The sequence below is a fragment of the Nicotiana tomentosiformis genome, chromosome 3 (assembly GCF_000390325.3).
Source record: "Nicotiana tomentosiformis chromosome 3, ASM39032v3, whole genome shotgun sequence".
Classification (NCBI taxonomy): Eukaryota; Viridiplantae; Streptophyta; class Magnoliopsida; order Solanales; family Solanaceae; genus Nicotiana; species Nicotiana tomentosiformis.
Window position 1 is genome coordinate 105445814 of NC_090814.1, and position 11036 is coordinate 105456849.

General features: G+C 35.5%; 1 protein-coding gene across 1 annotated transcript; it reads left to right on the plus strand.

Annotated features, from left to right (window-relative positions):
• The first annotated feature begins 5496 nt into the window (after positions 1-5496).
• LOC104105934 (uncharacterized) lies at positions 5497-6188 on the plus strand. The gene has a single exon (XM_009614368.4). It carries the CDS (start codon positions 5739-5741, stop codon positions 5946-5948), a length of 210 nt encoding a protein of 69 aa, XP_009612663.1. The 5' UTR covers positions 5497-5738; the 3' UTR covers positions 5949-6188.
• Positions 6189-11036: the final 4848 nt, after the last annotated feature.

Genomic DNA, 11036 nt, shown 5'->3' on the forward strand with positions numbered 1-11036 from the left:
GTTTCGGCAGAATTGGTGCCAAGCATCATGTATGCTTCAAGTGCGAAGAAGGTCTGGGATGAATTCAAGGAGAGATTTGATAAATGCAACTTAACTAGAATTTATCAGCTTTGGACAGAAATTGCAATCCTAAGACAAGGTATTGATTCCGTAACTAGCTATTTTTCAAAATTGAAGGATTTCTGGGATGAATTAGACATATTAGCACCCTTACCTTCGTGTGATTGTGAAGAATCAAGGCCTTATGTGGATCACCTAATAAGACAAAGGCTATTACAATTCTTAATGGGATTGAATGAAAGCTATAGTCATGTTAGGAGTGATGTTTTATTGAAAAGACCAGTGCTAACTGTTAATCAAGCATATTCAATAGTGGTGCAAGAGGAAAGTCAAAGAAAACTTGGTGTAGTAAAGGTCAATAGAGATCCTTTAACAATGCTAGCAGGAAAAAGTCAGGCATTTAAGAATAAAAGGCCAGGACTAATATGTGAATATTGTGGATACAAAGGACATTTGAAGGAGAATTGTTATAAAATCATAGGCTATCCTCCTGATTTTCAAAAGTAAGAAGAAAGGACAGTTCAATCCAGGGAAACCATATGCTAATGTTGCAAACACAGATGAGGATATGAATGTGAAGAATCAGTATCAGCAGGGTAATTTTTTCACAAAAGATCAGTACAAACAGCTGGTGAATATGCTGACAAAATCTTCAGCTAGTGAGAATACTTCAAGCTCATATGGTTCTGCAAATCTAGCAGGTACTATATCTTTACTATCCAATGCATAATCATATGATTGGGTAGTAGATTCAGGAACCTCACATCATATTACTTTTTGCAAGAGTATTTTGGAAAGAATTAAGGAGATAGATAAAGGTAGCAATGATGGAGTGCAAATTCCTACAGGTTCTAGATCTGAAATTACTCATACAGGAGATGCAGTAGTAATGGAAACACAAAGAATTACCAATGTTCTTCATGTTCCATATTTTAAGTTTAACTTGCTATCAGTATCAAAATTGACTAAAGAACTGTGTTGTTCAGGTAGCTTCTACCCTGATTTTGTTGTTTTTCAGGGACTCTTCAATGGCAAGGTACTGGGGATTGGTAAGGAGAACAATGGCCTATACATACTGAAGAGGGAGAGAGTAGTAGCAGCAGTTTCAATACAAAAGGAATCTATAGATACAACATTATGGCATCAAAGGTTAGGGCATGCATCACCAATAGCAATGCAACATTTGCCAGACTTGAAGAACAAAGTGAATCAAAGAGTACAAGAAAACTGTCAAATTTATCTATTAGCTAAGTAAAGTAGGCTTAAGTTTCCTACTAGTAGTAGTAAATCTAGTTGTGTTTTTCAGCTTATGCACATTGATGTCTGGGGTCCTTACAAGACAGCAACTTATGATAGAAAGCATTATTTTGCTACATTAGTAGATGAATACAGCAGATACACTTGGATTTGCTTGTTGAATTCAAAGTGTGAGGTAATAACTGTGCTAAGAGAATTTCTGTTGCTAATAAAGAATCAATTTGGGGCTACTATTAAGGTTCTGAGATCTGATAATGGAACTGAATTTTTTAATGCAAAGTGTAATGAATTATTATCTTCTTTTGGGATTGTGCATTAGAGTAGTTGTCCCTATACTCCTCAACAAAATGGGGTAGTTAAAAGGAAGCATAGGCATATCCTAGAAGTGGCAAGGGCATTGATGTTTCAGAGTGGGATACCAACTAGGTTCTGGGGAGACTGTGTAAAGACTGCAGTATACACTATCAACAAATTGCCTACAAGAGTATTGAATGGTAACTCACCTTATGAAATGTTGTATGGGAAGCCTCCTAAAATAGACCACTTGAGAGTTTTTGGGTGCTTGTGCTATGCAAGCATTCTGCCAAAAGGGGATAAACTATCACCAAGAGCAAGAAGAACTGTGATGATATGATATTTAGAAACTCAAAAAGGTTATAGGTTGTTTGATCTGGATTCCAAGACTTTTCTAGTTAGCAGGGATGTTAGTTTCAGAGAGAAAACATTCCCTTTTAAGCAATCAGTAGAGCCTTCTGAAGATATATTTCTCTCATCACCTACTGAGTATGCAGTTCAGCCAACTCAACATACACGTGAATCAATTTCTGGTCAATCACTGCCAGAAACAGAGTCTAACACTATCACTAGTGATGAAGCTGCCCAGCTGGAAGGAGAAGTCACTGAGACTGCAGTAGATGGCACTGATCATGTTACTTCAACAGATGAAACTAGTCAGGAAATGGAAGCAGAGGTGGAGAATGAAGCAAACTTTGAATTGGACTCAGAAATGGAAAATGGAGCCCATACACCAACGGAAGCACTTATGCATGAAGAAGTACATGAGCAACCTGTCATAAGTTCAGAATCTGTAGTTGCAAGAAAGTCTAATAGAGGAGTTAAGCCTCCTATATGGCACAAAGATTATATCACTAGTTGGACTCCTTGTTCACTCAATCACAAATCATGTTCAATATGACCATCTGCCAGCCCATTATCAATCTTATTTGACAGAGTTTTCCAATAACATTGAACCCTCTTCTTTCAGAGAAGCATCACAACATGATAGATGAATTGATGCCATGAAACAAGAGATACACGCTCTTGAGGAAAATAATACATGGGAGATAGTTGACTTGCCATCAAGGAAACAACCAATAGGCTCAAAATGGGTTTACTAGATAAAATATAAAGTTAATGGGGAGGTAGACAGATTCAAAGCTAGATTGGTAGCAAAGAGTTACACACAACAGGAAGGTCTAGATTATCATGAAACTTTCTCTCCTGTTGCCAAGATGGTTACAGTCAGAACTGTCATCAGTTTAGCAGCCTCTGAAGGATGGAACCTCTATCAGATGGATATCAACAATACATTCTTACAGGGTGACCTCATGGAAGATGTGTATATGGACCTGCCACATGGATTCCATAGGCGGGGGGAGTCCAAAGTATGCAAGCTGTTGAAATCGCTATATGGATTGAAGCAGGCATCAAGACAATGGAATATAAAATTATCTAATGCATTGCTCACTGCTGGATACTGTCAAAGTGCCTATGATCATTCCCTGTTCACAAAAAGGGGAGATGGCGGGCACATAGTGATAATTTTGGTGTATGTTGATGATATATTGATCACATGAAGCAACAGTGATCTGGTAAATGAAGCAAAGAATACCTTGCATAAGAACTTCAAAATGAAAGACCTGGGAGAACTCAAGTACTTCCTAGGAATAGAAATGATGAGGTCTGACAAGGTAATACTGCTTAATCAAAGGAAATATGCTCTTGAACTCATTTCAGAAACTGGCCTAAGTGGAGCAAAACTAGCAAGTTCACCTCTAGAACAAAACTTGAAGCTGACTACATAAGACTATGACAGACATATGCAGCAGACAGGAGATAATGAACTACAGGATATTGGAAGCTATCAGAGGTTGATTGGGAAGTTGATTTACTTGACAATAACTTGACCAGATATATGTTTTGCTGTGCAGCTGCTGAGTCAATTCATGCAACATCCAAAACAATCTCACCTAGAAGCAGCTTTGAGAGTTGTGAGATACATAAAGAGATCACCTAGGATGAGAGTTTTCCTAAGGAGAGGAAGAATCACACAAGTAACTGCCTATTGTGATTCAAATTGGGCAGCATGTCCAAATACAAGAAGGTCTGTGACTGGTTACATAATCAAACTAGGAGATTCTTTGGTGTCTTGGAAATCAAAATAACAGCAAACAGTTAGCAGAAGTTCTGCAGAAGCAGAATACAAAAGTATGGCTGCTGTTACTGCAGATATAGTCTGGCTAATTGGATTGATGAAAGAATTGAACATGGAGGTAGAAGAGCCTGTAAAATTATTCTGTGATAGTAAGGCAGCTATGCAGATAGCTACAAATCCTATCTATCACGAAAGAACTAAACATATTGAAATAGATTACCACTTTGTAAGGGAAAAAATGAAGGAAGGATTGATAGCAGTTGAATATGTTTCAACTAAAGAGCAGACTACAAATATAATGACTAAAGCACTAGGTGTAGCACAACATATTAACAATTTCAACGTACTCGTACTACATGAAAATTTCTTAAGGTACCATATATAGGACTCATGTGCCATTAATTTATCAAATATTTATTCTTAACGTTATTTTTTATAACAATGTATTGAGTATTGAGATTAGAAGAGTAGTGTGGACTTATGTGTAACCTAATAAATTTTAGGGGCTAAAATGTTAGTTAGGAAAGAGGTACACATGAGTTAGTTATAATAGTGCACCTCCTTCCAAAAACACTCTGAAATCTCTTGACTAAGTAATTCAGAAGGAATGAAAATATTCCTCCTCCCTCTCTCTACTTTCTCTCTCAAGTTCATACGCTTGAATTGGTCATTACATGTGTTAGATTTAGCTCAAACTCTCTGTAATTCAACTTCTTAACACAATGGAACATCAAAATTCCAAGGACTCCATCCTTAGGTATTCTAAATATTAAATTTGCACATAACTTTTAACTTATTCAAATATTTATTTTGTTCAGAGTCCCTCTGTAATTCCATTTCACTCTTTGTTCCCCTTCATGGAGTAGTGGCAAGGCAAACACGAAGGCATCTCTAACGGGTATGAGTATGAATTTTTATACAAATAGCCGGATAATTTTACTATTTACTTTTTTAACTGATATACATAGAGATGTATACTAATTATGCATTATACATAATAATGAATATGACCGGCTACTTATGTAAAATCTCATTTTATACAAATATTATATATGAATCATAGTGCTTATAGATGAAGAAAAAAGTAAATGGTACTCTATTACTTTTGAAATGGATAAAGCTGAAATGATTTCATGAGAAAGAAGAACCTTGTAAGTTTATAGGTTTAAGACAAATTTGAATCAGGATTGGTTAAACGTATCATACACTTTATTATAGAATATTTTTGGATTCTTCATGCAATTCCTAAGTACTACAAATTTCTTTTCTTCGTGATTTCAATTAAAGGCTTGATATATAGTGCATATAATTAATGCGTTATGAAGTGAATTATTATGGCTGCTAATATTGAGTATAATGCATGTTTTAGATGCGTTATATATAATATGATTCTCAAAACTTTTTTTTATCTATTTTTGTCTCTTGAGTCAAAATTTATAACATTTTGGGTCTGGACTCCTACTCCATATTCCAATTTTTTATGTTGTCCTTGATTTGAATTTAAGATTTTAATCTGAATTATGTATTTCTCCTATTAATGCAATGAAAAGTATTCAAGTATAACAATTATAGAAAATAACAATTAAAAATAATACAAAATAATATCACAAACTGCTAACATAGATAATTTAACTATGTGAATACCCAGCTAGATATCTCAATGGTGTACGTAATACTAAACTTTCTATCTAATTAACTCGCCAAAAATAAAAGAAGAAAAAGATGAAAAAGATGAAAAATGTGTTGGGAGGATGAAGCCACCGTCCAAATGCAAAGTCCGAGACAGAAATGCACGACTGACGAGGCTGTGAACGGAACCCTATTCAATTGACAGCAACATCCAACAAATTTAAAAATCTGTCCCTATCGTTTCAGTTTTGGCCACATCTTCTGCACCATTAGCAGTAGTTCCGTGTGAGATTCTCATTTCCCCCAATTTCTTTCCTCTCCTCTAGAACTAGAATCAACCAAGTTACTCTCCTAACAAATGGCGGATTGGGGACCAGTGTTAATAGCGGTGGTGCTGTTCGTGCTGTTATCACCAGGGCTGCTGTTCCAGTTACCCGGCCGTGGAAAAGTGGTGGAGTTCGGTGGTATGCAAACGAGCGGTGCAGCCATTTTGGTCCACACCGTCATTTACTTTGGCCTTATCACCATCCTCCTCATTGCCGTTGGCGTCCATGTCTACACCGGCTAAGTATACTCGCGACTTTACTTAGATCTACTGGGTCTCTGCTCGAATCAGAAATTTTTATTTGTTGCTCTCGAATTAAGGTGTACTTTTTCTTTGGTAAAAAACTGTTAAGTATCGGTATGGATCTTAATTTGCTAAGCAGATTGTACCATTAAACTAGTCTGGTTGTTGATTTTCTTCGATTAGTTGTATATGGGGCGTTTTGCGTTAGAATCTTTGAATATTCAATATCCTTAACTATGATTCTGCCTGTCCTCCCTCGTCTTTTTCGCTTGCTGAAATAAAGAGAGGATCGAATTCCAAGTTAATACCACTTTGTAAGCAACCTAAATGACGCCCACATTGCAAGAGATATGAGTGTTTGATTATAAACAAAGATAATAAAAGGTTGCTTAGAAACATTTTGAGTAGTTTCAGGGTACACCTGTAACTAAAAATCGTAAAGATGTGTGACTGCTCATTGCTCAATTAAGCTCAAAGTCCCTTTATATACTGCTTTTGGAGAGATCAACTCCAAAATCTCTAGAATCTTGACAATTGAACTTTTGCCACTCTACCAAAGCCTTATGTGGGTGAAAGTTGTGAACGCTTAAATTGATACGGTACATCTTAGCCAAAATGAAATTGCAATTTTATATGGATGAGCCACTTAGAGTGAACACTGTGAGAGTCCCATAGCGGGCACCTTAGGGATGGGAGGTTTCTTTAAATGGTGTTGGACAATCCTATCCCGTGACATATCTCGTGACAGAAGTTGAATTAGGCCCAGAATTTATTTTTTAATCATGGTGTCGGAGCTAAGCCCATCGCAGTTTATTGTTTACCCGATGTTGAGCCCCCATCTTATATAGTTCACGCTCCAGTTGTCCTGTCTTGGGCGTGCGAGGGTAAGTTAGGTTGCTAGAGTACATCAAGCACTCTAGAGTTAGAGTTTGTCACACCCCTTTTCTACTCCAAAAGATATGTGTTATGATCTTGGGTTAAAGGGTTTTTTCAATTAAAGTGACAAATTTAAGTAGGGATTATTTTATTTACAGAGTCGTCATTTGAAATTGATTTTTGGGTGTTTCAAGTCACCTTTTATTTGAATCCCTAGTCAAAGGAAGGTTTGACTCTATTATTATTGGTCTGCAAAAATAAAGTTCGGGTAAGGAATTCTGTTGACCGAGGAGCAGGTGTAAGGTATTCCCCGAGTCTCGTGGTTCTAGCACGGTCGCTTTATTGACTTAAACTTTGATTGAATTAATTTTGGATAAACTGTGATTTATTTGATTTTAAAGTTTTTTTCTATGTCCGTTTTTATTGTTGATGACTTTATTAATCTCAAATTAGGACGAATATCCCCGACCTTAGTTTGTGCATCGCAACCTAAAGTTTGAAGCCTACACGAATTTAAATAAAAGCCTTATTTGAGAAAATTGGAGCAACACGTGTCTTCACGACCTTGCCATTTTATTTATGTCTTTATTCCGAAGCGAGTCTTCCCGACATCGGTTAAGACAATTAATTATCTTTGTTAACTTTGTTATTGAAGTTAGATTGCGGAAGAAGGTTGTTCATCCTTATTGTGAAAAGGAAAACTTTTTTGTTGTTATAAGAAATATCAAATTATGGTGAATGTCCCGACCTTAGTTCGTGCATCGCAACCTAAAGTTTGAAGCCTACGCGAATTTAAATAAAAGCCTTATTTGAGAAAATTGGAGCAACACGTGTCTTCACGACCTTGCCATTTTATTTATGTCTTTATTCCGAAGCGAATCTTCCCGACATCGGTTAAGACAATTAATTATCTTTGTTAACTCTGTTATTGAAGTTAGATTGTGGAAGAAGGTTGTTCATCCTTATTGTGAAAAGGAAAACTTCATTGTTGTTATAAGAAATATCAAATTATGGTGGATGTCTACTCTTCCTCCATAATCTTAATCTCATATGCTTAATGACATATTCAATGGCATATTTTCTATGTTTAATGACATATTTTCTTTACTTTTTATGCCTATATAAAGGCCTTGTAATAGATAGGAAAATACACACAATTGAAGAAGAAATAAGAATCTCTTCTCTTCTCTATATATCTTTTAGCTTGTTTTTTCTTTGTTCCATATTGTTACTTTGAGTTATATTTTATATCACGTTATCGGCACGAAGTTCTAGCTAACTGAGTTGTTATGATGCGGCCAGTGCCGATAGCGTCATTTAATATTTATAATATGGTAAGAACGATGACGGTATAAGGTGTATAACGCTAGCATATATTCGGCCATCACGGTTAGCCTTTTCTAATTAATTTTCAAGTTTCTTTACACTTTGCTATTTATGTTTCCATACGTGAACAAACTTGCTTTACGGAAAAGTTTTTCTTGAAAGTTCATCAAATCATGTAAGGATTTTTGGTGTAAAGAACGATAAATATTTTTCCAATGACAAGTATTATGTTCCTATGTATTAATATTAAGAAATACAAAGTGAAGACTTTTTGAGAGAGCACATATTTTTCCTTTCAATTTTATCACATATCTCTTCCATCTTAAAGTGGGATAATTATCACAAAGGACACGTAGATTTTAATTGATTATGTGTTTTTCTATATTTGCTTGATACTTTTTATTTGATTGAGTTCAGTTAATGAAAGTTCGCATATGCAAATTAAATTCAATTGCGACCAATAGTGGAAACCCGTCTCATAAGTCTAAAATAAGACATGATGTTACCGTGAAGGTATGAATGGATATGGACGTGGTAATGGACGAAATTATAATCGTCATCATTATGGTAATGAGAAAAATAATGGTTCTCAAAATAATCATTCACTTTGTGGAAGTGATGTTTGCCATTGATATGGCATGAGATTTTATAAAGCACACATGGATTATTATGTTCCATTCCTGAAGTGAATGTGAAAACAATGTGATAATCATTATGAATACATATTCATTCTTGGAAGAATATGAATGTGCTAGTGGTAGTAAATATACCACTCACCTCGAGAAGGGAGTTTGAGATGAAATAAGAAAATAATGTCATTATTATGGCATGAATGGTCATTGGTCATGTACCTATTGTACGCCAAAATATTTTGGCAATGTGATTATTAAAGGACAATAATAATGCATGAAACAAATCTTGCATCTAATTTTAACCATGACCATAATGATATAACTTTCTCTTTAAAAAGAGATATTCACCATATAGATGTTGATAAATATATGGTAGTACAAAATTAATTGAAGGTTTTGGAAGAGCTACTATAACTCTGTCTAAGGGAACAATATTTATCATAGAGAATGCAATGTTCTCCTCCAAGTCCAAGAGGAACTTGTTGAGTTTTAAAGATATCCGCCGAAATGGATTTCATATTGAGACAATAGATGAGAATAATCTCGAATATCTCATCGTTACCAAGAATGTCTCTGGCCAGAAAAGGGTTATTGAGAAATTCCCATCTTTATCTTGTGGCATGTATTGGACAAGAATTAGTGCAATTGAGGCACATTCTATCGTAAACCAAAAGGTTACTAATTCCAATACTTTTGTACTTTGGCATGATCGATTGGGACATCCCGGATCAATTATGATTAGACGAATTATAGAGAACTCAAATGAGCATCCATTAAAGAATTTAAATTTTTTTTTAAATAATGAATTTTCTTGCATTTCTTGTTATCAAGGCAAGTTGATTATTAGACCATTACAAACAAAAGTTGGGATTGAGTCCCCTGCATTTTTGAAACTTATACAAAGGGATATTTATGGACCTATTCACCCACCTAATGGGTCGTTTAGATATTTTATGGTCTTAATAGATACATCTTCTAGATGGTCTCACGTATGCCTATTGTCATCTCACAACCAGACATTTGCAAAATTAATGGCACAAATAATTCGATTACGGGCATAATTTTTCGATAATCCAATTAAGTCTATTAGACTTGATAATGCCACTGAGTTTTCATCCCAAGCATTTAATGATTATTGCTTATCAATTGGGATAAAAGTGGAACATTATGTAGCTCATGTTCACACTCAAAATGGCCTTGCAGAATCTTTGATTAAACGTCTGCAATTGATAGCAAGACCATTACTCATGAAAACCAAGTTACCCACTTCAGTTTGGGGTCATGCCATTTTGCATGCAGCAATGTTAATTCGTCTCAGACCGATATATCTCATCTAAGTATTTTTGGATGCGCTGTATATGTGCCTGTAGCACCGCCATATTGCACCAAGATGGGTCTCCAAAGAAGGTTAGGAATATATGTTGGGTTTGAATCGCCCTCAATTATTCGCTACCTTGAAACATTAACGGGAGATTTCTTCACTGCTCGATTTACAGATTGTCGATTCGGTGAGATATTTTCTCCAAAATTAGAGGGAGAAATTGGTGAAACCAAACGTGAAATTTTATGGAAAAATACATCATTATCTCATCTTGATCCACGTGCCTCTATTTATGAAAAAGAGGTGCAAAAAAATTATTCATTTGCAGAAAATAGCAAATCAAATACCGGATATATTTACGGATCAGAAAAGGATAACGAAATCACATATCCATGCGGAGAATCCAATCCGTATTGATGTCCCTGTTGGACAATCTTCTAATGTCATAGCTAATGAGTCAAAAGCACGCCTAAAACGTGGCAGACCATTGGGTTCTAAGGATCGAAATTCTAGAAAAAGGAAAATAAATGATCAAGATGACACTACGAAAGAGTCTCATACAGAAACCCATGATTTAACCAATCCTGAGATTCATGAGGATATCGATGAGCCTGAGACTCAAGAAAATAAGGAACTATCAATAAATCCAATCGATATTGAGACAAATTTGAATCGATTGAATATAGTGGTTGATTATGTGTTTGCATACAATGTTGCATCTAGCATTATGCAAGATAATGAGTATCTTGAACCTCAATCTGTTGTAGAATGTCGACAAAGGCGTAATTGGCCAAAATGGCAAGAAGCAATCCAATCTGAGTTAGATTTACTTGCGAAACGTGAAGTTTTTAGGCCTATAGTCCAAACACTTAATGGTGTTAAATCTGTTGGCTATAAATGGGTCTTTGTACGTAAAAGGAATGAGAAAAATGA